The sequence below is a fragment of the Hyperolius riggenbachi genome, chromosome 2 (assembly GCF_040937935.1).
Source record: "Hyperolius riggenbachi isolate aHypRig1 chromosome 2, aHypRig1.pri, whole genome shotgun sequence".
In the NCBI taxonomy this organism is placed as follows: domain Eukaryota; kingdom Metazoa; phylum Chordata; class Amphibia; order Anura; family Hyperoliidae; genus Hyperolius; species Hyperolius riggenbachi.
Genome location: NC_090647.1, coordinates 338,134,689 through 338,159,566, shown reverse-complemented (window position 1 = coordinate 338,159,566; position 24,878 = coordinate 338,134,689). Strand labels below are relative to the sequence as shown.

At 44.6% G+C, this 24,878-nt stretch overlaps 1 protein-coding gene across 1 annotated transcript; it reads right to left on the bottom strand.

The window, feature by feature from the left end:
* Positions 1-5,782: 5,782 nt before the first annotated feature.
* Positions 5,783-14,094, bottom strand: LOC137546678 (probable E3 ubiquitin-protein ligase makorin-1). The gene is made up of 7 exons (XM_068269422.1): positions 14,062-14,094; positions 12,632-12,864; positions 9,481-9,593; positions 9,226-9,410; positions 9,033-9,143; positions 6,882-7,020; positions 5,783-6,205 (listed from the first exon to the last, which is right to left on the bottom strand). The coding sequence occupies exons 2-7, from the start codon at positions 12,849-12,851 to the stop codon at positions 6,035-6,037; spliced, it is 939 nt and encodes a 312-aa protein (XP_068125523.1). The 5' UTR covers positions 12,852-12,864; positions 14,062-14,094; the 3' UTR covers positions 5,783-6,034.
* Positions 14,095-24,878: the final 10,784 nt, after the last annotated feature.

Here is a 24,878-nt window from a genome sequence, read left to right as displayed (position 1 = left end):
GGGTGAAAAAGTGGGGTACTTTAATGGAGTGGGTTAGGTGACACTAATCACTAAGTGATTAGATCGCTAAGTGATTACTAGTACAGTACTAATACAAAATACAATAATTCAGTAATCAGTAAGTGTGAACAGTAAGTGTGTCCCCTAGTACACTAACTAGAAAAATACAATAATCAGTAGTAATCAGATTCAGTAGAAGGAAATAGAGTGTGTGTACTGTACAGACAGTGCACGCACACACACACACACGCAGGAGCTAGCCTATGAACAGTGACTGAGTGTCCCTCCCTAGTAGTAAGTAGTAACAGTAAGTACAACTAGAAATTACAATAATCAGTAGTAATCAGAAGGAAATAGAGTGTGTGTACTGCACGCACACATGCAGGAGCTATGAACAAACAGTGACAGTGAGTGTCCTAGTACATTTACAGACTACAGTATAACTACAAAATACAATCACTCAGTAGTAAAGGACAGCAGAAACACTGGTATAGATGAGAAATAAACTAACAGAGGACAGGAGGACAGCTGTGCCCACACAGGCAAGGCCCTGTGGCCTAAAGCTGTGTAAGCTTGCCTGCAGCAGCTGCCTGTCTCTATGTAACACACAAGCTACTAACTAAAATACAAGGTCTATCTAACTAACAATATAGGTGTGTATAGGAGGTGTATGTGAGCAAAAACGCTAGGTAATTGACCACTATAGAGCTCTTGCTAAGCCAAAGCACAAAGGAGCAGATCTCTCTCTGTACAAAGGCAGGCAAGGACGGAAAAACCGAACATGGCGGCCGCTATTTATAGGGTAGGGGCTGGCCAGGGTCCCCCTCTGTGATTGGCTGCCGTCAGAGGGCCTGGGAGCCCTCTGATTGGCTCTAAGGACATCAATCTGGGCTATGACGCTATTCGAGCTTGGTATTCGAGCTCGAATAGCGCTGTTTGCTCGAATAGCGAGTGGGCTATTCGAATTCACTCGAATAGCCCATTCGAATAGCTGCAGCTATTCGAGCTCGGTATTCGACCTCGAATAGCTGAAAAAGAGCTCGAATATTCGAGCTCTACTGAGCACCCCTAGCAAAGTGTGAGTAACTCAGTGACAAGAAGGGAGAAGAAGAAGTACAGAAACAACATTTATAAAAACCACCTTCTCCTCTGGCAACCTGGACCTAACCTCCTCTATCCTCCTGTCTCCTCAGTCCTACACCTCCTCCTCCTCCACAGCAGCAAGCAGCTATAAGTGGCATCTCCAACTCCCAGCCCCCAGAGTGTCCAACTCCTCCAGCCAGGACAGCCAGCCAGCCACTCGTAGCCGCAGCTCCAGGCCCCCAGACCCCCCAGCACAGAAAGCTGAAGAGTGAGACAGCTCACTTCGATGAAACCGCAGGCACAGCAGCACGTTGCGGGCGGCAATGGCTCCAGGTGAGGGGCGGATTCAAGCAGGGTCAATCCACCGGGCCAGAGAGGACCTAAGCTATTTGTGTCCTTGTGCCGCTCACATCCACCGCAGGCGCAGCCACGCACAAGGGCACACCATGGCCGGCCGCCTCAGCCCCTTCTTTGATTGGATACTTTAACTTGCCGGGAAATATCGCGCAAGGTTGCGATCCCCACTGCGAACCTGTCACCTGTGGTATGTCTACGGCCGCTGCGTATAGCAGCGGCTGGCCCTAATTACTTAAGATTCGGGTGGCCCGGGGGGCAATTGCCCCCCATCCCCCTGGGCCAGTCCTCCCGTGTCAGACGCCGGGCAAGAAGGTGACTGGCAGACATTTGCTTCTTACGCTCAAATACTTCCTTCACGGACAGCTGGGTACTGCTGTGGGCAGAGGAGAAGGAACCGCTCAAGGGAAGAGGCGGTGTGAAGGAGGGTGGCTGTGAAGCTGCAAGGGAGAAAGCGGATGAAGAGATGAAGACGATGCACCTGAAGGAGTAAGAGGAGGAGGGTGGCTTGTCTTTTGGGTGCTGCTTTTCCTTAGGTGTTCTCGCCATAGCTGTTTGTGCCTTTTCTCCAGGTGCCTTCATAAGGCACTTGTCCCTACGTGAGAGTTGGCCTTTCCACGGCTCAATTTTTGCTGGCAGAGAGAACAGATGCCTTTGCTCCGATCTGAGACGCACGTTAAAAAATTTGCAAACCGGAAATTTAACGTGCGTCTCAGATCGGGTGATGGCGCTACGTTGGCATCAGCAGCTGATGTTGAACGGCATGTTGGCTGAGTATCCATAGCTGGCGATACATGGCGCCGGACACTGCCCCCAGCTGTTTCTGAGGACGAGCTCCCTCTGCTTCTATCATGAAGTTATCTCCTCCTACTCCTCCTCTGAACTGTCCCCCTGGTCATCTCCTCTACTGGGAACATATGTGGCATCCATATAATAATCATAATCCTCCTGACCAGCTTCACTTTCCTCAGACACTTCCACTGCACCAACTTCAGGTGGTTTATCAGCCCCCTCCTCACACATTACGTCCATACTATCGCCACCGAACTCAGACGTATGAGGTGGTGTACCTGCGCTTTCTTGTTGTTGCAGTAGTAGCGGCTGTGAATCAGTGATTTCACCACTACTAAATAACTCCTGCAAAGTGTCAAATGCAGCGGATGTGGTGCTTGTTGTAGCGCTGGTAGCTGCGGGAGATGAGGTGGTCTGTCTTAAATACTCAAGCACGTCCTCACAATTTTGGGAAATGATGGCACGTGCCTTTTTCTGAGCATTGTATTTTGAGCCAGGTCTGCACAAAATCCCAGCAACACCACTTTGTACAGACCTGCCGGTGCCTGGTGGCAGTCTTCTGGGTCTGCCTCTACCTGGTTTGTCCATCTTGGGGAAGGGGGGGGGGGGGGAGAAATACTAGTTAGATGCAGTGAGCTGGATTCACTCAGCACTAAGCTATGTATATGCAGTGATGAGGTGGGTTAAGTAAACACAATAGGTACTGGGTATATACAGTCAGTAGTACAATGTGCAGCTCCCTGTCACACACAGGTAGTCACTAAATGTGCTGGGCTGCTCGCAGTGGCACACGCTATGAATTAGCAAGGCTGAGCATGCAACAAAAGTGTCAGTTTGACACACAGAAAAAAGTGCAGGATGAGCTCTGAAAAGAGCTGTTGAGGGGTGCTATAAAAGCAATAATAATCAGCCAGGAGCAAGCTAAGCAGCCAAGAACCTAACTAATCTGTCCCTAGGAGAACAAGTCTGCAGCAACTGTCCCTAGTCTGTCTCTAGCAAGCACGTGAGTGTAATTGCCAGCAATTTTGCCTTATATAAAAGGGGGGGGGGGGGTGGAGCTCCAGGGCTTCTTGTAGCCTGAATAGCTACAATGTGCATGCTGACTGTAATGCAGAGGGTCAAAGTTGACCCTTATAGTGCATTATGGGGCAAATCAAACTTCCGCAAAAGTTCACCTGGTGCAGGCGAACCACCAAAGTTCGCCTGGAACCGTTCGCTACATCTCTAGTCATCACAAGTTGGTCTGCTACACAGTCACATACTCCCTGCTTACCAGTCACCAGGTTGACCCAATGGGCTAAGTAATGTACCTGCCCTGACCGTGCTTGGCAGACCAGGCATCCGTGGTCAGGTGGACCCTTGACCCAACGCTGTGTGCCAGAGATGACACCACTTGCCTCTCCACTTCACAGTACAGTTTGAATATCGCCTTTTTAGAGAAAAAATAGCGGCCTAGTATCTTCCACTGCGGTGTCCCAATGGCCACAAATTTAGGGAAGGCCTCAGAGTCCACAGCTGGTGAGCTAACAGTGCAGCCAAGACAGCTGTCAGATGCCAGGAAAGGGGATGACCAGCAGATGTGCTTGTAGTAGAAATCTTTGAGCTCATTTCAATTGATAATCATGTATTGGCATTAGACTAGTGTTGATCGAACAGTGCTCGGCCCTGTTCATTATTCCCCGAACATTCGCCTGTTCGGGTTTGGCCGCACTATTCAGTCTTCTCCCCTCGCTTATTGGCGCCTTTGCAGGCAGCCAATAAGTGGTGACAATAGTTTTTCCACAGCTATGGTCACACAGTCTAGCTGGCTGTGACCATAGCTGTGATTGGCCGAGTGAGTCACATGATTCAGATATATAAATACCCGACTGCGTGCTAGTTCCCCCATTCACATGGGGGTTTAGCTTGGGGTAGGTAGGAGACAGCTAGCGGTTAGGTGCCAGCACTGCCAGCCACAGTGCCCCAGCCTCACACCACTGCCAGCAGCAGGCACAGAGCCACAGCCTCACCACTGCCAGGCATTGGCAGCAGCCCCAGAGCCCCAGCCTCACCACTGCCAGGCACCACTGTGCCCATTTTGTTGCCAGGCCAGCCACAGTGCACCTGCCTCACCACTGCCAGCAGCCACTGTGCCCATCATATTTGGTCCCGGTTTCAGTGCCAGCTGGGAACAGTTGTGCCCATAAAAAAAAGTTTATTGAATTTTACTCTTGCTTTCAGGATCTTTTTGTATAAAATCTATAAATGCATGGCAATAAACTGCATTGGCGTTAAGTGTGCAGTTTCCCCATACACGTATGCTTTGGGAGTTTTGTTTTATTAGTAGTCATTGTCAAGTAGAATTGGCACACTGCTCTGCAAACACAAGTCCCTGCTTTTATTCTGAGCCTAAAATCTGTTTGTAAATGCCCCCTCCCCTCCCCCCATTTTGCAAGTTTTTTTTGGCAGAATATCCCAAAAATCCAAGCCATGTTCAGCCGAGCCGTCCCCGAATATCTGGGTGTTCGATCAACCAAAAAAAAAAAAAAAAAAAAAAAAAAAAAAAACACCCTTAAAAAAAACCACCATCTGATCAAAACAGTGTGGAGTTAGATACATAGCATGTAGGTACTAAAAAGAAAAATGAAAATCAGCTAGGCCACTTTCTTCTATTGCACCATGTTCCAATTCTGAAACTCATTGAAGGCACTTTGGCTAGTGAACAGACATCAGCATGGCCACTGATGTATGCAACAAAATACTACAAGTAAGGCAGATTAAAACCACTGCAAGGAAAATGAGGGGGGGGGCAGGGGCATGGATTCCACTGTTTCTTGCAGTGGATTGATAACAGCCTAGGTTCTGACCACTTGCTAATTGTCTCAATTTGGAAAATGTATTAGTTCAATGCAATGGATTAAAAGTTAAAAATCAAGCTAGCTTACACATCTCTTTAGTTAAGAACTCACTACATAGTGTAGTGGACAGTTCTCTTGCAGCACTAGGTCCTTCATGGAGATTGTATACTGGCCCAGGTTTGAAGAAAGTGTGGATGTTCTTCCTGAGTGCATGGCTTTCCTCAGTCCCTCTAGTTTCCTCCCACATCCAAAGACATACCGTCACTGGTTCCCACCCTAAAATTGGCTCTACACCAAGTTGGTTACTAGTGGACCCAAGCCCATTTAAAACTGGGCTAGATCTGCCCTAATGCGCCACGCATGCCCTCTGGCTCTTGGCAGTGTCTCTGCATCCCTAGTACCCACTAGGTCTTAGCTGAGCAGAAGCTAAGAGACCTAGTGGGCACTTTTAATTGGCTTGATAAAGTGGGGAAATTGCCATTTTTTTAAGCCAAGATGCACACTTGTGCACCTCTTCCCCCAGTTACATTACCCTCCCCTTGGAGAAGGTGGCAACTAGTACCTGGTCTCCATTTTTTTAAGGCCCAGAGAGCAAACCATTGCCATGCCAGCTTTAGGTTCCACAAGTGGAGACAGAACACACCCAACCTCAAGTTTGTATTAAGAAAAAAATTGCATAAAGGACAACTTTTTTTATTCCACATTGACAACATCACAATTCTTTATTCCACACTTTTTTTTACCCCACCTTCCCTTACACAAAGTTTAAAATGCCAAGCTAGAAAAATCACTGAAAAAATTAAATTTCCCCCTCAGACACCTGCAATTAAAGCAAGCACTGCATGATTTAGACCCAGAGATACGATTAGTTAGTTTTTTTTTTCTCCTCAAAAATTGCACACTATACTAATACTACTACCAAAAAAACCCATCTCTAACCCCATTTTAAGAACCACCCATAAGAACTATTATTCAGAGTCACTGCAGTCCCCCAGTAAAATTTCAACACCCTCAGGAAATCCAAAGCCAAATTCAAAGCGATCATCAATGAGAGCAAGGGTGAGCGCACAATGCAGAAGTTCAATGTCCTCCTCATCACTAAAGTCTTCTTCATATATTCCAACGAGGTGAGAGTAGGTCTGCGGAAGTAAACAGTTTAACATTAGCTTTTCTCTAAGGTTTGCTCATAGGTCAGTAGAGAAAAAAAAAAAAAGGTTATGATAATCGCCCATTAGGAGAGACTTGTCTAAAAGCCATCAACGGATTATTGCCTACCGTACGTGACACTTCTGATAAGGGTCCTCACGTTCTAGGTCCTAGTCCTGCAGGGGGGGGGGGGGGGGGTCAACTACATGGCAAGTTTTTCATAAAAAGGTTTTAAAAAAAAAATAGTATAGATGGCCAGTCCGCTTTAGAAGCTATGCAGAAACTGGCAATCATAACAAATGCCCCCAGATATTCCTTGGATCAAATACCAAGCCCAACTAGAAGTCCATTATAGAACAATCCAGGCCTAGCACAGGTTTCAGAAGGCATTCTGCTCATAATTAGGTGTAGTTCACATCCTGTACACCCAAGCAGGTGCAATTCACCACTATAGGTTAAACAACGACGCCAATTGACAAAATGCATGCAAATCCTATGCAAAACGCATGCTTTACCATTGATTCGCATGGCAAGTGTGAGCCCTGCCCAACTGCTATGTTGCACGCTGTTCCAAATTACATGTTAGGGTGTGGAACAATTCAGCACATCCACAAAGATGTTCCCTACATGTAAAGCCCTTGCTTCGGGTTACAAAATTTGTATCCTCACCACAGCAGAGGCACTTGCTCTTCGGCGATCTCTCCTCCTCCTGCGCTGGTGGCCATTTGGCAGCTCATGACGGTAGATGCAGTCAGATTTAAATGGGCATCTTCCATTGCTTTGATAGAAGAAGCGACAACGAATCTTACTGAAGAGAAAAAAGGTTTTTGAACAGTTCTCAAATAAGGAACATTATTAAATACAATATAAAAGTAGGTGATAACTCATCCAAAGCAGTAATCAGCTGGTTTGAGACTCAGCATTCTGTTTAACTAGTTGGAGGTGCACAGTACTTGGGGAGTCTTGACTCACTGCTCTCCTATATGCATATATTTTACGGCAGACAACCACTAGTAGCCCTATAATTATACGCTAAGGTTTATAATCTCCCAATATACATAATGCAACTTATCCATCTAAAACACCTTCTAAGTACCAAGAGCCATAATATCTCAACTGTTAAATATAATGATTTAAATGCATGCTTGACACTGATTTTATAAATGTATGTACCCTTCTAGTACTGGTATATTGAGGAGTCTTGTTTTTTGCTGATGTAGGCACTTTTATTGGCCTAAGGAAGCGGGCTTGGATCCGCAAAACACGTTGCCGGTGCTATAAATCTTTTCTTTATTACAGAGATTTGTCGTCATTGAGGTAAGCTACCTCAAGTTTGTCAATTTTAAACGGTTTTTAGATTTTATCTACTATTAGGGCGCCTCTTTACAATTGTCTAGTGTCTCTCCTCAGAGCAGCCACACAAATCTGGGCTTTTGGAGGAGTTCACACTATGCATGGTGCTTTCACACTGAGGCAAGTATATACACATTTTTCTTCAAAGTTAACTACATGTTTGCACTCAAGCATTTTGCACTTTTCAGGACTTGGGACACTTCTGTTATGTAATAATTATGAAATAAAGTCATAATGTCCATATAAAGTGCTATGGCTCAGCAACGTTACCCAGCTCTCCAAAATGCCATGATATTTAACATTGATTTTAGCCGATAAATTAAACACCTCTTCAGATCTTGTCAGTTCTCGTAGCAGATTGCCAATATTATGGAATAAATTCCTTGGTAGTATCCAAACTTGTAAAGTTATTGATCTTTGGGTGCCCAATGAAACTGACTGAGCTCATTTCCACAGGCAGTTGAACTGTACTCAGCAGGCAGTTAACAGGCAGCAGCAAGCAATTAAGAGTTTGGGCCATATGCAATTCTCTTACACCAGAGTTTTCACCTAGGAGATAATTTTTCATCTTTGATTTTAAATAACTTTCTAGTACTTTTCAAAAAGAAAACAAAAAAACCAAAAAGCTGGTGAAAACAGTACTATCAAAATTTTAATAATTTTCTTGCCTTCTGGGGGCTTAAAATGCATTTTATTGACAAGTTTAAAAATATCACCTAGGAGAAAACACGTGAAAAAGTGAATTGCATATGGCCCTTTGAGATTATTTTCACTGCCCAGAAACTGGTTGTGGAAAAAGGGCCTGAAGACTTCACCTGTAATTTTTCTATACAGCCACTAACATACCAAAATGGTGGTGTCTTAGCACAGGACCACCAAATTGTCAAATAAACTGAGATTTGGGGCGTGACAAAGGAACATTTTGTTAAACTTCTGGATAAGGTATAGAATGAATTAATAAATGTACATTCCCATTTTGTCTTTCAGCAAGACAAAAATCATAGTTCTAGGACCAAAATCAGTCAAACACCCTTTGTCAAACTGTGGATCACCACATACTTCTGTTTTGACAATCTTTAGGGATATACATGGTTATCTTGGGTTCACTTATTGTTGACTAATCTTAAGATATCCAAGAGAAAAAAAAAATTCTATATATTGTATTTACATAACATGGTCACCCATTTCACATAGAACCCAGGTCTGTAGCATACAGGGTACACAAAGCAAAGGAGACTACATTTTTGGACCCATGGAATAACACCCAGAACAAACCAATCCACCAACAACTGGTAAACTTCACTTGTAACCCCCTACCTGCCCCAGTCTGTTTTGGGAAATGAGCTTTTCTTAAAAGTGTTAGATATGGAAAAGATCAGCGCTCTATAAAATGCACAATAGCAGCCAATTTCCTAACAGAATTTTCCAGCCATATTTTGGTACATCTTTGAATATAACACCACATACCCAGTCTTCTCTTTAAAGTCTTCAATCAACTTTAGTTTCTCCGAAGAATCATCAACCCAGTATTTATGAGGGATGAAGTAACTGGACTTCACACGACATTGGGGGCAGCCTCTGAAACATATTGAAGAGGGGTTAAAAATGGTAGGCATTCCAACTAATGGAACACTATAGCAAAAAGTTGCCCCACACTCACTTTACGACCTCATTCCGGAAGTCTTTAGTCTTCCTCCATTGCTTAATACAGCCAAGGCAGTATGCATGGCTACAGTTGGGCAAGATTCCAAACACCCTCTCTTCAGCTGCTTGCTTATCATATACTTTATCCATACAGATGCCACAAACCACTTCCCTGCTTCGTTCATGAGCTCCTGAATCTTCCTATAAAGAAAAGGAAATCATTAGAGACAGTTCTGAGTGTATTATCTAGTTTGGTATGCATGCTATTCACCATTTTTGGAGGTTGTCTGTTCACAGCACGATTCCTTGTTCCAGCCTCACTTTCTGGTGCCTCAGGCCTGGACCCCTCCATCAGGACAGGACTAGATACAGATCTCACAAGGCCTGTGTTAAAATTAGCAATAGATAGTCACAAAGTAACAATAATTTACAAAAAGGGCAGTTTCTAGGCTAAATGGCTCCCAGGACAAAGGTTTTAGCCCCAACTATGCTGTAATGTGGTAGCTAAAGATGACCCGAACCTCTGATTTTCAGTTCACGAACTTCCGCGAATCGCAATAGTAGAGTTCAATGGTGAGGCAAACTTCTTTGAAAACTAGAAATACTTATGCTGGCCTCAAAAGTGAAGGAAAAATGTTTTCAAGGGGTCTAACATCAGTTTTTTCATGGATGAGTGTGATAGATGCCAAAAGTCCCAGGGAAAAAAAAAAAATCTGAATTTGACGCAAAGCAGCGTTTTAAGGGCAGAAATCACATTGAATGCTAAATTGCAGGCCTAAAGTGCTTTAAAACATCTTGCATGTGTATACATCAGGGAGTGCAACTAGAGTACTGCTTCACACTGACAGACCAAACTCACTGCGTAACGCACCGCAAACAGCTGTGTTGTGATGGCAGTGCTGGACTGGTGCGCAGCACCATGGCAAGAGTGCAGGCCGTGGCGGTTTTCAAGCCCTTATGTAGCTCAATGATAGAACCGTGACTGTCCAGCTGATCAAATTTGGTCTGTCCACAATGAAGCAACAACCTTATCTTGGGTGTGCCACTCCCCCCCCCCCCCCCCCCCCCTCTCCAGGACACTCATATAGCAGTCGGTCATTGCTACATTGTGTTACGCAAGCCCCTTCACCGCGGCAAGGTAATGATCATGAAGGGGAATGGGCACATGTACATGCTTTTTGTTTTGTTGCAGCTGCAGTGCAGCCAGAAAAATAAGGCAGGCATGTACACGCACCAGAAAAAGTAGTATAGCGGCCTTAAATTCAGGAATCCACCTTGAGTCCTGGACCCTGTTGGTGGTGGCGGAGAAGGCAGTCAATCAGCCTGCGGGCAGAGATGCTGTGTGGGGAGCGACTTAGTCTTGGGGCAGGTAGTCACACGTGTGCAGGCAGAGATGCTGTGTGTGGGGACTGACAGTCTTCGGGCAGCCCTGAGTGTGCTTTGCAGACCAGGCATCCGTGGTCAGATTGACCCTTGACCCAATGCTGTATGCCAGAAATGTCACCACTTGCCTTTCAACATCACGGTACAGTTTAGGTATCGGCTTGAGAAAAAAAAAATTGCAGCCTGGTATCTGCCACTGCAGTTTGTGGCTTTGCTTTTGTGTGCTGCTTTTCCTCAGGTGGTCATCCCATTGCAGTTTGTGCTTTGTAATTATGTGCCTTTGTAAGGTAGTTGTCCCTACGCAGGTCTTGGTCTTTCCACGGCTCAATTTTTCGGTGGCAGAGAGTACAGACGGCATTGCTCATCTGAGGCAGACAAATTTCCACACTGCTGAGCCCTGGGGTGATGGCACTTTGGTGGTGTCGGACAACTGAGTGTTAAGTGGGGTGCCAGTATCAGAGCAGGAGGAGATATGTCACACTTCCGAGTGGAAGCTGAGAAAGATGAGGCGTTCTGTGTTAAATAGTCAACTATGTCCTGACAAGATTGGAGTTGATGGCACGTGCCTTCTTCTGAACACTGTACCTTGATCACGGGCCGCACAAAATCACGACCTCGAACAGACCTGCCTCTGGCTTTTGTTTTATCCATGGGGGGGGGGGGGGAAATGGAGAAAGTTATGCACTGACTTGATTAATACAATGTGCAGTTAGTCACACAGGTGCAGTTAACCTCCCTGGCGGTAAGCCCGTGCTGAGCATGGGCTATGCCGCCGGGAGGCACCGCTCAGGCCCCGCTGGGCCGATTTGCATAATTTTTTTTGCTGCACGCAGCTAGCACTTTGCTAGCTGCGTGCAGTGCCCGATCGCCGCCGCTACCCGCGTCGCTGCAGCCGCCCCCCCCCCCCCGACCCTGTGCGCTGCCTGGCCAATCAGTGCCAGGCAGCGCTGTGGGGTGGATTGGAGTCCCCTTTGACGTCACGACGGCGATGACGTCATCCCGCCCTGTCGCCATGGTGACGGGGGAAGCCCTCCAGGAGATCCCGTTCTTTGAACGGAATCTTCGATGGTGATCGGAGGGGCTGGGGGGATGCCGCTGAGCAGCGTCTATCATGTAGCGAGACCTTGTCTCGCTACATGAAAAAAAAAAAAAAAAAAAAAAAAAAAACTATATTAAAAAAAAAAAAAAAAAAAACCTATTTGCTGCCCCCTGGCGGATTTTGACAAACCGCCAGGAGGGTTAACAGGTATGCACAGAGTGGTATATCACACTGCGTGCACTCATGTAGATAGGTGCATGGTGAACAGGTAGGTATATGCAGTGATGGGTATTACAATGTGCACCTATCACAGACAGGTACAGTGACACTACGTGTGCTCACGTAGGTAGGTATAACAAGATTAGCTCTCTAAAGAGCGGTTGAGGGGGTGCTTTAGCAATAAGAATCAGCAAGGAGCAAGCTAACAAGCCTACAATAGCCTAACTAAGCTTTCCCTATAGGTCTCTGCACAGCAGCTATCCCTTCTCTAATTACTGCACGCACACGAATGAGTGAAAAGCCAGATGCTGCCTGCCTTTTATAAAGGGGGGCCTCCAGATGGCTGCCTGCCTTTTATAAAGGGGGGCCTCCAGATGGGAGTGTAGCCTGATTGGCTACAATGTGCCTGCTGACTGATGTAGAGGGTCAAAGTTAACCCTATTGATGTAGTATAAGGTGAAGCGAACCGCCATAAAGTTTTGCTTTCACCAGTGAACTGTTCGGGCCATCTCTAGTGGTAGCCAGGTGTGCTCCCCAGTACAGGTTTTAAGATGACCCCTGCAGCATAGGTAGTAGATGTAGCCCCCCCCATAATTCCCAGTACAGGTAGTCAAATGACCCACAGTAGGCATCTGGATGTATGAATATTAGTCCCTCAGTGGGGGCATTGGCGATGGCAAATGTGTACAAGTTCCTGAAACATCTTTATAGTTACATCTAACACTCGTGTGCCATGGAGGAAACCTGGAAATCTCTTTAGCCAATTCAGCTGTTTTGTTACCTGAACTACTTGGTATAAATTCTGCAGCAAGAGCCCAATTTTCTCTGGGGGGCTGAATAGACTTTGCCTGCCTTTCTGATCCAGGTGTGTGTAGTGAAGAAATGTATGGCTCAGATCCCCTACGTCCCATTGCAGCATCGACTGAGTGTGGAACGATGCTAGGTTCAGAAACTCTACGGCCGGCAGAGTAGGAAGGAGCATCAGAAAGATCAGGAGCCATTATGTGCTGAAAGCTGGGAAGACAAAAGACTGATAAATCCACAATATGTACGTACCGTATCTTATAAGCCTCATGATTTATAAATACATACAAAGGTGGGATAAAGAACATTTCCTATAACATTTAGATGGCAGCATATAGAAGCATTAAACAACGGCAACTTATGATCAAGTTGCTCTAATCTTGTTATAAAATAGAGCAACGAAAAACTGTAAAGTATTGGGATAGGTTTTGCAATGTGATTTTATGTGCATAAGGGAACACAAAATAATTTGATAATATCAAAAGGAAAAACAAGACAAAAGCACAAGGCAGAAAACCCAGTTTTCTGAACAGACAAGTGTGCTCCCAGCCTTAAGGAGAAACTCCGACCAAGAATTGAACTTTATCCTAATCAGTAGCTGATTCCTCTTTTCCCATGAGAAATAGTTTCCTTTTCACAGACCATCAGGGGGCTCTGTATGACTGATATTGTGGTGAAACCCCTCCCACACAAAAAAACAAACTGAGGACCGTGGTACTCCTGGCAGTTTCCTGTCTGTGAACCTTGTTGCATTGTGGGAAATAGCTGTTTACAGCTGTTTCCAACTGCTAAAACCACAACATCACCTGCCAGCAGTAAAAATGTCACCATGTAATAAATGTCAGAATGTTAATCAGGGATTTAATAGCTTTTACAATGGGCAAAATGACTACATCATTTATACATAATTATTGTAAAAATAAAGCACTTTTGTTTATTACATTGTCACTGGAGTTCCCCTTTAAGGATGGTCTATGAGATGCAAAAACGTTATATGCACATTGTAATGCAAGTTTATGCAGCTTTAAACTAGACTGAGCAATTCAAGTGGGACGCAGTTTGTACATTTTTAAAGCTGTGTAAATTTGCATCTCATTGATCATACCTATTAGGTTTCCATCTCGGGAAAGGTTTTTGTAAGTAAACCATAATCCCTAGACTGAAGTATTTAAAATGACGTTTGACTTGAAAAACATTGGTATGGGTCTTAAATTTTCCCTTCCTATTTTACTGTAAGGCAAGAGTTCAATAGGAGCAGGTCACGAACTGCAAATTAAGCCATTAAAGGGGCACTATGGTGAAAAATTTTAAAATTTTACATATGTGCAAACATACAAATAAGATGTATGTTTTTCCAGAGTAAAAATGAGCCATACATTACTTTTCTTCTATGTTGCCGTCACTTACAGTGGGCAGTAGAAATCTGACAGAAGTGACAGGTTTTGGACTAGTCCCATCTCTTCATAGGGGATTCTCAGGGATTTATTTATTTTCAAAAGCACTGAGTGAATGGCAGTTGCTCTGTCCCAACTGCCAAAAAACTGTAGCGATCAGGGAAATCTGGCCAGCATCATTTTTTTAAATCCTCTTTAGGGATTATCTGCAAAGAATTATAGCCTTGCTGAGAATCCCCAATAAAGAGTTGGACTAGTCCAAAACCTGTCACTTCTGTCATATTTTTACTACCTACTGTAAGTGACAGCAACATAGGAGAAAATGTATGGCTCATTTTACTCTGAAAAAAAAAAGTGTACTTATTTGTCTATGTTTGCACATTTTAAATTTTACTATTTTTTGCCATAGTGCCCCTTTAACCATTTCTGCCGCCTGGACGTGAAGCTCACGCCTGGGCGGCTGCTCTGCTGCGGCACGATCGCGGGCGCGCACCCGTGCTGTCCCCCGGTAGCCCCGGGATCAGTTAACGGGAACATTGTTCCTGATCACCAATCCGTGTCCCCAGCAGAAAACCCGAAGCGCTCTTACAAGAGGCTTCAGTCTTTCTGCACGTAAAATATTTGCGTCCCCCTTGTGCTTGCGGTTAGGGAGAAACACAAGGGGGGGGGGGGGGGGGGGGGGAAAAACTCATTGTGGCCAAATAGTAAAAACAACATCTACATATTTTTTACATTACAATTTATACAACATTAAAAATTAACTATTTCCCACATCAAAATATTAACCAAATAAAATTTAAATGGATACAAAATACAAATAAAAAAAACAAAAACACATAAGTTACCCAAGGGTCTGAACTTTTTAAATATGCATTTGAAGGAGTATACTACGAACATTTTAAATTATAGGCTTGTAAATAGTGTTGGACGCAAAACGGAAAAGCAAGCACCTTTATTTCCAAATAAAATATTGGCGCCATACATTGTGATAGGGACAAAAATTTAAATGTGTCATAACCGAGACAAATGGGCAAATACAATACATAGGTTTTAATTATGGTAGCATGGATTATTTTAAAGCTATAATGGCCGAAAACTGAGAAATTTATTTTCTTGTGAATCCTGTTAAAATGCATTTATAAAAAAATTCTTAGCAAAATGTACCACCCAAAGAAAGCCTAATTACTGGCGGAAAAAAACAAGATCAATAAATTGTGATAGTGATAAAGTTATTAGCGAATGAATAGGAGGGGAAAATTGCTCTGATTGCTCTGATGCATAAGGTGAAAAATCCCCGTGGGCTGAAATGGTTAAAGGGTCACTACATCGAAAAACTAAAATTTAATGTGCAAACCTATACAGAAAGTACTTTTCACAGAGTAAAATGAACCATAAATTACGTCTTTACGTTGCTGTCACTTACAGTAGGTAGTAGAAATCTGACAGAAGTGAAAGGTTTTGGGCTAGTCCATCTCTTTATAGGGGATTCTCAGGGATATATTTATTTTCAAAAAGCACTTAGTGAATGGCAGTTGCTCTGTCCAACTGCCAAAAAAAACTAGTGAGCAGGGAAGCTGGCCAGCATCATTGTTTAAATCCTTTTTAGGGAATATCTTTATTAAGAATAAAAGCCTTGCTGATAACCCCCTATGGAGAGATGGACTAGTCCAAAACCTGTTACTTCTGACAGATTTCTACTGCCTACTGTAAGTGACAGCATTTTAGGAGAAAATGTATGGCTCATTTTATTGGGAGGGGGGGAGGGGTACTTATTTGTATGTTTGCACATATTTTAAATTTCAGTTTTTTGCTGTAGTGCCCCTTTAAGCAGTCAGATTCAGCCCAGTTTCCATGAGGGTAAGTCAACAGTGGGCATGGCGTTCCCTTTAAAAGCAGGAATGCAAAACCTCACAATGTGTCATACAATGAAGCAAACAGTCATTGAAAAGTATGCTTCACACACAATGCAAGTGCCTTAACAGGAAGTGTGCCGCTTTCAGCCGCTCACATGAAAGAGCACGAAGTGAGCATGGAAACATCCCTAATCTATAGAGCAAGCGGGTGAGGGGGCAGAGGAGGATGACTGCCATCAACAAATGTTCTGCCAGAATTCCACTATTCATTCATATAGTAAGAGAGCTTTTTCACCTGCATCTATCGCCATAACTACAGAAGCCATTTTGAAAATGACGGCAAATTGGAGCAGATCTCTTCTCATGGGAGAAGTGGCAGTTTGTACCCCATCGGCAGACTCCCCGGAAGAACGCTCTGTAGAGTAAAAATAAGTAAGTCAGTCTCAAATCTTCATGCTTTACATTAGTACAGGGCCTGGCTTTTGTAAAATCTTTTACACAGACCTGGCTACCACAACCTGCCATTTATACATTCATCATTTGATGTGACTGAAGTAAACTTCTCCAATATCCAGGGCCGGTTTAAGCAACAATGGTGCCCTAGGGCAAAATAAACCTGGGGGGCCCCCCCAACATATACCCCGGAACAAAAATCGGCATTAGGGGACCTCTTTTGCAGCTGGTATAGTCAGGGTGTGACGTCCCAATTGGTCGGAGCTCCACATTCTGGCTATCCCAGCCTGCATGGGGACAAGGGGTTAAAAAGTTTCAGGAGGGGGGACCCCACATAATTAAAAAAAAAATTGGGAAAATAGGAAAAAATGCCAGGGATCTTCATACAGCCATATTGCAGCTGTATAGCGATCTCTGGCCAAAGCGCTGCGGCTGCGTATGGACGCCCTGGAAACCCAGTCAGGAAATGTATTGCTCTCTTGATGCATGTAAAATTACACTACCATTAGGTGACATTTGCCGCATTTAAGAGTATACTTTTTTCCTTCTAAACTTCAAAATCGATTTTCTCAAAAACTAAGGTCTTTTTGAAAAATTGTTTTTTCCTCTTATTCCTAATGATCTCCTTAACATATCCTGCAAATTTATGGTTTCTAGCATTTAAGGTGGATTTGCTATTAACCATTAACCTTCCTGGCGGTAAGCCCGAGCTGAGCTCGGGGTAAGCCGCCGGAAGGCACCGCTCAGGCCCCGCTGGGCCGATTTGCATAATTTTTTTTTTGCTGCACGCAGCTAGCACTTTGCTAGCTGCGTGCAGTGCCCGATCGCCGCCGCTACCCGCCGATCCGCCGCTATCCGTCGCGCCGCAGCCGCCCCCCCCCCCAGACCCCGTGCGCTGCCTGGCCAATCAGTGCCAGGCAGCTCTATGGGGTGGATCGGAATCCCCTTTGACGTCGGTGACGTCATCCCGCCCCGTCGCCATGGCGACGGGGGAAGCCCTCCGGGAGATCCCGTTCTTTGAACGGGATCTCCGATCGCCGGCGGCGATCGGAGGGGCTGGGGGGATGCCGCTGAGCAGCGGCTATCATGTAGCGAGACTTTGTCTCGCTACATGAAAAAAATAAAAAAAATAAATAAAAAAAAGATTTGCTGCCCCCTGGCGATTTTTTTGCAAACCGCCAGGAGGGTTAAAGTCGGCAGGTTTTTAAATGTGTATTTTTTTCCTTTGAAACTTCAAAAATCGATTCTCAAAAACTATAAGGCCGATTTGATAAAAAAATGTTTCCCTCTTGTAGCCCCTACAAGCTCTGGGGCAGCTGCCTCCTTTGCCTCTATGGTAGCGCCGGCCCTCCAATATTACCAGTCAAAACTGCTCGTTTATAGCCATGACACCTTGAATGGAAACATGCATTTTTGTTTGCTTCTTTTCCACTCTTCGGGCTGGTGCACACCAGAGCGGTTCTGGAGCGTTTTTTAAAATGATTGCAGGGGGAAGACCGCTTGGCTAATGAAAGTGAATTGGATAGTGCAAACCAGAGCAGGTCTTTTTTTCCCACAAACTCAGGGGCTGCAGCTTTATTTTAGATTTATGAGGCATTTCTGCCTCAATAGAAAACTGCTCTGAAAAAAAAGTTTAGTTTAGACTTACCGGTAATAGTATTTCTAACCATTCTAGTGTATGGCTTGAAAATGAGAGACTCCAGGCTCCTCCTCCTGGGGAAACACAATTAGCAAGAAGCGATTAAAAGCCCCCACCCCACCCCCTACACTTCAGTATGTCAACAAGAATCCGGCCACCAAGATACCCTGAGTGCCTCAACTGCTGACTTATTCTCTGAACCACACCCTAGTGTGCATAGTATGAAGAAAGATCCCTGAAGAATAGGGAGGGATGATGTACGCCATACACTAGAATGGTTAGAAATACTATTACCGGTAAGTCTAAACTAAACTTTCCCTAACCATTCTAGTGTATGGCTTGAAAATGAGAGACTCCAGGCTCCTCCTCCTGGGGAAACACAATTAGCAAGAAGCGATTAAAAGCCCCCACCCCACCCCCTACACTTCAGTATGTCAACAAGAATCCGGCCACCAAGATACCCTGAGTGCCTCAACTGCTGACTTATTCTCTGAACCACACCCTAGTGTGCATAGTATGAAGAAAGATCCCTGAAGAATAGGGAGGGATGATGTACGCCATACACTAGAATGGTTAGAAATACTATTACCGGTAAGTCTAAACTAAACTTTCCCTAACCATTCAAGTGTATGGCTTGAAAATGAGAGACAGACAAGTAATCTCACACTTACATCAGGGAGGGACTGCAGCCTGTAAGACCTTACGCCCAAATGCCATATCTTGCCCCGACAGGACATCTATTCTGTAATGCTTCATAAACGTCGTCGGAGCTTTCCATGTGGCTGCCTGGCAAATCTGCTGTAGTGATGCTCCTGCCTTTTCTGCCCATGATGTAGCAATTGCCCTTGAGGAATGAGCTGTAACCCTTGGCGGCGCTTCTTTCCCCTTCTCTTTGTAAGCGTCAGTTATCACTTTCCTAATCCACCTTGCTAGTGTCGATTTTGGCGCTTGAGCTCCCTTATTTGGACCTCTATACGTTACAAATACATGACTTTCCTAAATTCTCTTGTCCGTTCCAAATATTGAAGAATCGTTCTTCTGACATCCAGGCGGTTGTATCTTTCCTCCTTTTCATTGGCTGGGTTATGACAGAATGAAGGTAGAACTACCTGCTGTGTTCTGTGAAAATCTGAAACTATTTTAGGCAGAAAATTTGGGTCTGGTGTGAAAATTATCTTATCTGAAAAAATTCTTAAGAACGGCTCTTTGATGGACAAGGCCTGCAAATCACTAACTCTTTTTGCTGTAGTTATAGCTGTTAGAAATAGTGCCTTAAGAGTTAATTTCTCTATACTTATTTCCTTTATTGGCTCATATGGTTCCTCCATTAAGCTCCGTAGTACCAGTGGCAGGTCCCACTGAGGTGCCACCTTCACCTTTATTGGTTTTGATCTTTCCAAAGCTTTGAAAAAATCCCTTACTAGCCCTACCTTGGAAAGCTGTTTATCTAGAAAAAAAGATAGCGCTCTGCACTGAACCCTTAGCGTACTCACAGCTAGCCCCATATCCACCCCCTCTTGAAAAAAATCTAAAATATCTGAGATGGAATTAGAGCATTTATGTCTCCTTTTGCACCATGCCAAATAAGCCTTCCACATTTTACTATAGATCTTTTGTGTTACTGGCTTCCTGCATTTTAATAATGTCTGCACCACTTTCTCCGACAACCCTCTAGATCTTAAGACCTGTTCTTCAGATACCAGGCTGTGTAACTGAACATTGCTGGATTTGGATGACACATGGGTCCTTGATTCAACATGTCTTTCCTCAGTGGCAATCTGAAAAACTGACCCTGTGATTTCACCCACAGCTGGGTAAACCATGCCCTCTTGGGCCACCAGGGAGCTATTAGAATCATATTTGTTTTTTCCCGCTCCCATTTCTTTATTGTCCTTGCTATTAATTTGATTGGAGGGAAGGCATAGACTGTCTGATATGGCCAAGGTTGAGACAACGCGTCTATGGCTACTGCTTGACCGTTCCTGTATAGCGACATAAAGTTTCTCAGCTTGTTGTTCTTTGGCGTTGCGAACAAATCTACCTCTGCTCTTGTCCACCTTTCCTGTACTTGATTGAACAGATCCTGATGTAGTGCCCACTCTGCCTGTTCTATTATGTTTCTGCTTAGGTAGTCTGCCTGTGTGTTTAGACTTCCCTTGAGGTGAGTTGCTGCTAAGGATGTTACTCGGTACTCTGCCCATTCTAGCATCTCCATGCTTATGTCTAGTAGACTTTGTACTCTCGTGCCCCCCTGTTTGTTTATATACGACACTGTGGTGACATTGTCTGATAGTATTAATACCTCTTTGCCCTGAACTAGTTGCTGGAATCCCTTTATTGCCAAGTGTACCGCTCTCATTTCTCTTGCATTGGATGATTGCTGACTTTCTTCCTTGCTCCATAACCCCTGAATATGCTGCGAGCTGCATACTGCCCCCCAACCTATGCTGCTTGCATCCGTTGTGATGGTTACTACCTGCTGCTGCGACCACAGCCTGCCCTGCTTCAGGTTGCTGCTTTGCTTCCACCACTGCAATGATGTTTTTACCTCCTGCGGTATCACTACCTCTCTGTCTAGGGAGCTTTGCTTTTTGTCCCATATTTTCAGTAAAAAGTTCTGCAGTCGCCTGCTGTGTAGTTGGGCCCATGTTACCGCCGGAAAGGCTGCCGTCATGTACCCCACCAGTCTCATTATGTGCCGAATCGTCACGGTCCCGTCTTTTGCCACTTGATCTGCCGTTTCTTTCAATCTGTCTATTTTTTCCTTTGGCAGGAATATCTTTGTTTGGGTTGAATCTATTAAGAACCCCAAGAATCTTATCTCCTGTGTAGGTATTAAATTTGATTTCTGGTGGTTGATTATCCATCCTAATTGAGAGAAAGTCTGTACCACCACTTCCTTGTGTCTTTCTAGTGCCTCTCTTGACTGCGCATGAATTAGCAAGTCGTCCAGGTAAGGTACTATTGCAATTCCCTGCAGTCGCAAGGGTGCCATTATTTCTGAAATAATCTTCGTAAATATTCGGGGTGCCGAAGCTATCCCGAAGGGGAGGGCTGCAAACTGAAAGTGCTTCGTTTGTATCCCCTCCTTTACTGCAAATCTTAAGTATTTCTGATGCTCCTCCCAGATCGGAACATGGAGGTAAGCATCCTGTAAGTCTAGATTTATGAAATAATCTCCTCTGTTCAGAATCTGTCGAACCGAATAGATGCTTTCCATACGAAACCTCTTGTATTTCAAATATGGATTTAGCTTTTTTAAGTTCAGGATAAAACGAAAGCTGCCCGTTGGCTTTTTTATCAAAAAAAATATGGGAGTAGAAACCCTTGTTTCTTTCTCTTAATGGCACTTCTTTGATTACCTTCATGGATAATAGGGATGAGATCATTGCTCTCATCCCTATCGCCCTTTCTACATCTTTTGGGAGGGGATTGATGAAAAACCTGTCTGGCGGCAGAACCGAAAATTCCAGGCGGTAGCCTTCCTTTATAATATTCAGAACAAAAACGTCTGGGTTTAAACTTTCCCATTGTGCCAGAAAATATCTCAATCTCCCCCCCACCTCCGAGTCACTTGGAACTTCTAGTCTCATCTGATTTCCCAAGGACAAAACCCCCTCTTCCTCTACCCTTGGGAAACCACTTTCTCTGGAATGGTGTATTTCTACTTTGCTCTTTCTTATCTTTTTTCTGCTGAAAGGGTTTTGGAAAGAAAACTTTTCTTTTCTTGTTTGGAAACTGCTTCCCTTTTTCGGCTGACCTTTTTAAAACATTTTCCAGCTCCGAACCGAAAAGCAGTTCTCCCTCAAAAGGGAGTTCACATAGCCTGTTTTTTGAGGTTAAGTCTCCCTCCCAGGCCTTCAGCCAAACCGCCCTTCTAGCTGTATTTAGCAGTGCAGTTGTACGTGCAGTGATTCTAATAGATTCTGCCGTTGCGTCTGCCAGGAATGCAATAGCCTTTAGTACTACCGGTATTGATGCAGAATAGGAATGCAAAGGTTCCCCTTTAATTATTTTTTCCGTTAGGTTCTCTAGCCATATTTTAAGGTTTCTAGAGATGCATGTAGCTGACAGATTCGCCTTAAAACCAAATGCTGCCGCTTCCCATGCTTTTCTTATTAATAGCTCAATCTTCTTGTCCATTGGATCTTTTAACATTCCCGCATCCTCAAAGGACAAATCTGATTGTTTAGAGTACTTGGCTAAAGACGCATCTAGTTTGGGGCATCTAATCCACTTACTTTGCTCCTCCTCTTTAAATGGGAACTTCTTTTTAGCTGATTTTGGTATGAACAATCTGCGTTCCGGTTCCTTCCATTGTGCTGTAATAATATCTTTTAAGGATTGATGAACTGGGAAAGCTCTGCTCTGCTGTTGAATGAGACCCCCATATACCATGTCTTGCTTTGTGGTTTGTATTGTCTCTTCCTTAATACCTTCCGTAGTATATACTGCCTTTAGCAATTCCTGCGTCTCCTCCGGAGCAAACAGGAATCTTGGAGTTTTAAATTTTGCACTATCGTTTTCCGATTCTTCCTCTGATACTCTATCTGAATCCTCCATTGATTCCACCTCCTGCTCCTCATCTTCTCTCTCTTCCTCTTCCTCTTCCTCCTCCTGTAAGTCTATTGGAGGTGGTGGGATATGTGCTCTAACATTGGCAGGGCCTGCAGTTTCAACTGGAATTTGTCCCTCATTCTGCTGAACTGCTACTGCCTGACTTTCTTTTAAACCTTCTTTTATTTCTTCCTTTATATTGTCTTTAAGGTTCTTAAGCTCTCCTCTTATCTCTTGTCTCATGGCTTCAATAAACTCTTTAACTAAGACTATAGATTCTGAAGCCATAATTCTGTCTGAGCATTTAACACATAATGCTTTTGGCCAGCTTGCTTCTAACTTGGTTTGGCAGTTTGGGCATCTTTTGCTCCTAGGTCTTTCCCCCTTGCTATCCGATTTAGCCTTTAGGAGAAAACATAGAGAAGACAAGAAAGTAGACTAAGTAAAATGCCTGACTGCTAAAAACAACCCCATAACATACAGCCATGACATTCATGTATCTGCAGCCATATACGTTACCGCCATAGAGCTGCCTGATGTAACGCTCGTGGCTGATGCAGCCTCCACACCCGTCTGCGACTCCTCCATTGCGCCGGGCGGGCCGCCGGAAGCACTCACTTTTAAGCCCTGTGCTTCTCAAACGGAGTCCGCGGCGTCTTCCGTATATGGCAAGCCGCCGGACTTCCGTATAGTTCCGCCTCCTGGCGCCTATAAATGACGTCACTGCACGCCCGCGCGCGCTTACGTCACCTCCGTTCGGGCCTGCCGGCGCTCGGATCACTCTGCACCTGCTTGTCCGACTCACCGCTCCAGCCCACACCACCAACGGTACGCCAAGAGGAGAACGCCATGCTGCATAGCAACTGTAAGTTTTTCTTTTACATGCACGCACAGCCGCCCGCTAATCCACCGGATAGCCCACTATCATAGGCCAGGATCTTCTCTCCCAGCGCCTGATCACAGGCCAAGAAAGGAAAGAATTCCCATAAAACATAGCCTATCTAGCCTGCTATCCCCGCATTGCAAGCACTCCTGCTAACTGTGTCCCAGACTGGCCGGAAACACAAGAATACTGAAGTGTAGGGGGTGGGGTGGGGGCTTTTAATCGCTTCTTGCTAATTGTGTTTCCCCAGGAGGAGGAGCCTGGAGTCTCTCATTTTCAAGCCATACACTTGAATGGTTAGGGAAAAGCTAGATCAGAGCAGTTTTCCAGGCATTTGTTACAGAAGCTGTTCAGTAAACGCTTTACTGTAACAATATTTGAAATATGCTACACAAAATGCTCCAAAAAATGCTAGGCATGTTTAGAAAACATGCCTAGAATTGCTCTGAAATCGGCTTCAAAAACCTCTAGTGTTTTGCAGATCCACTAGAGGTTTTTGGTGTGCACAGGCTGACATTTATTCTTTCCATTTTGTATTGGAACCAAGATCATGAGAAGCAATAAGGTTCTGGTGTATTGGGAAGTTCAATAGGCAAACAATACAAGGCGGCCACCTGACATGTCATGTTACCTTTCATACTCCCACAGGGCCTGAATCTTAGGACAAGGAAACCATGAGTCATAAGCCCATATGCAATTCACTTTTTCTCAAGAGTTCTTTTAGGTGATCTTTTCACACATTGTAATAAAAATGGCTTTTAAGCCACACAAAAAAAAAAAAAAAAAAAAAAAAACAAACACACACGGAAAAGGGAAACCCTTATTCCACTGTCTCTGGGAACTCCTTCCTGAGTTGAGCATACCACTGGGATGGATACATATCTATAGATAGATTTGCATCATAAATTTGGCAAATAAGGCTGTCTGCCACTGCCCAAATCATGCAGTCAGAATGGGCAAGGACTCCCATTTTGACGCCACAATTTGGTCACATGCTGGGAATGGAGAAGCTCTGGCCTATACTGAGAAGTTGCATCCTGGCTCCCAGCAGCTGTGCAGTCATGTGTTGCAGCCCTTTTAAAATAGGTCTCCAACTCAGAGCCCCCTGCTTTCACCTTGTTCATAGCTGACTTTGAGGCTCCAGACATCTTTAAGTCTGTTTACCATGGCGCGTGCTGGTAATAATCAGGGAGGTCAGGCAGTAATGGAGCTCTGGCTGCACAAGACTTCCTTCCTCAGCAGGCCATGCATCCTCCCCCCTCCCTACACACACTCGGGAGGGGGGGGGGGGAATGCGGAGTATGAAAGCAAAGCCTCGGCAGCCTAATAAGGGTTAGAGCAAACCTGCAACCAAATTTCTTTGCGATTAATAGTGTGAATGAGGTCTAAGGGCTGGGTGTTATTTGGCAGTGTTTTGGGATCAAATTCACTTGCCAGCGATTCCC

Coding starts and splice junctions, on each gene's coding strand:
- LOC137546678 (XM_068269422.1), bottom strand. CDS start 12,851: ATGGCTCCTGATCTTTCTGATGCTCCTTCCTACTCTGCCGGCCGTAGA. Junction 9,411..9,480: donor ACAGACAACCTCCAAAAATG/GTGAATAGCATG, acceptor TTTTCTTTATAG/GAAGATTCAGGAGCTCATGA. Junction 9,144..9,225: donor TTCCGGAATGAGGTCGTAAA/GTGAGTGTGGGG, acceptor AATATGTTTCAG/AGGCTGCCCCCAATGTCGTG.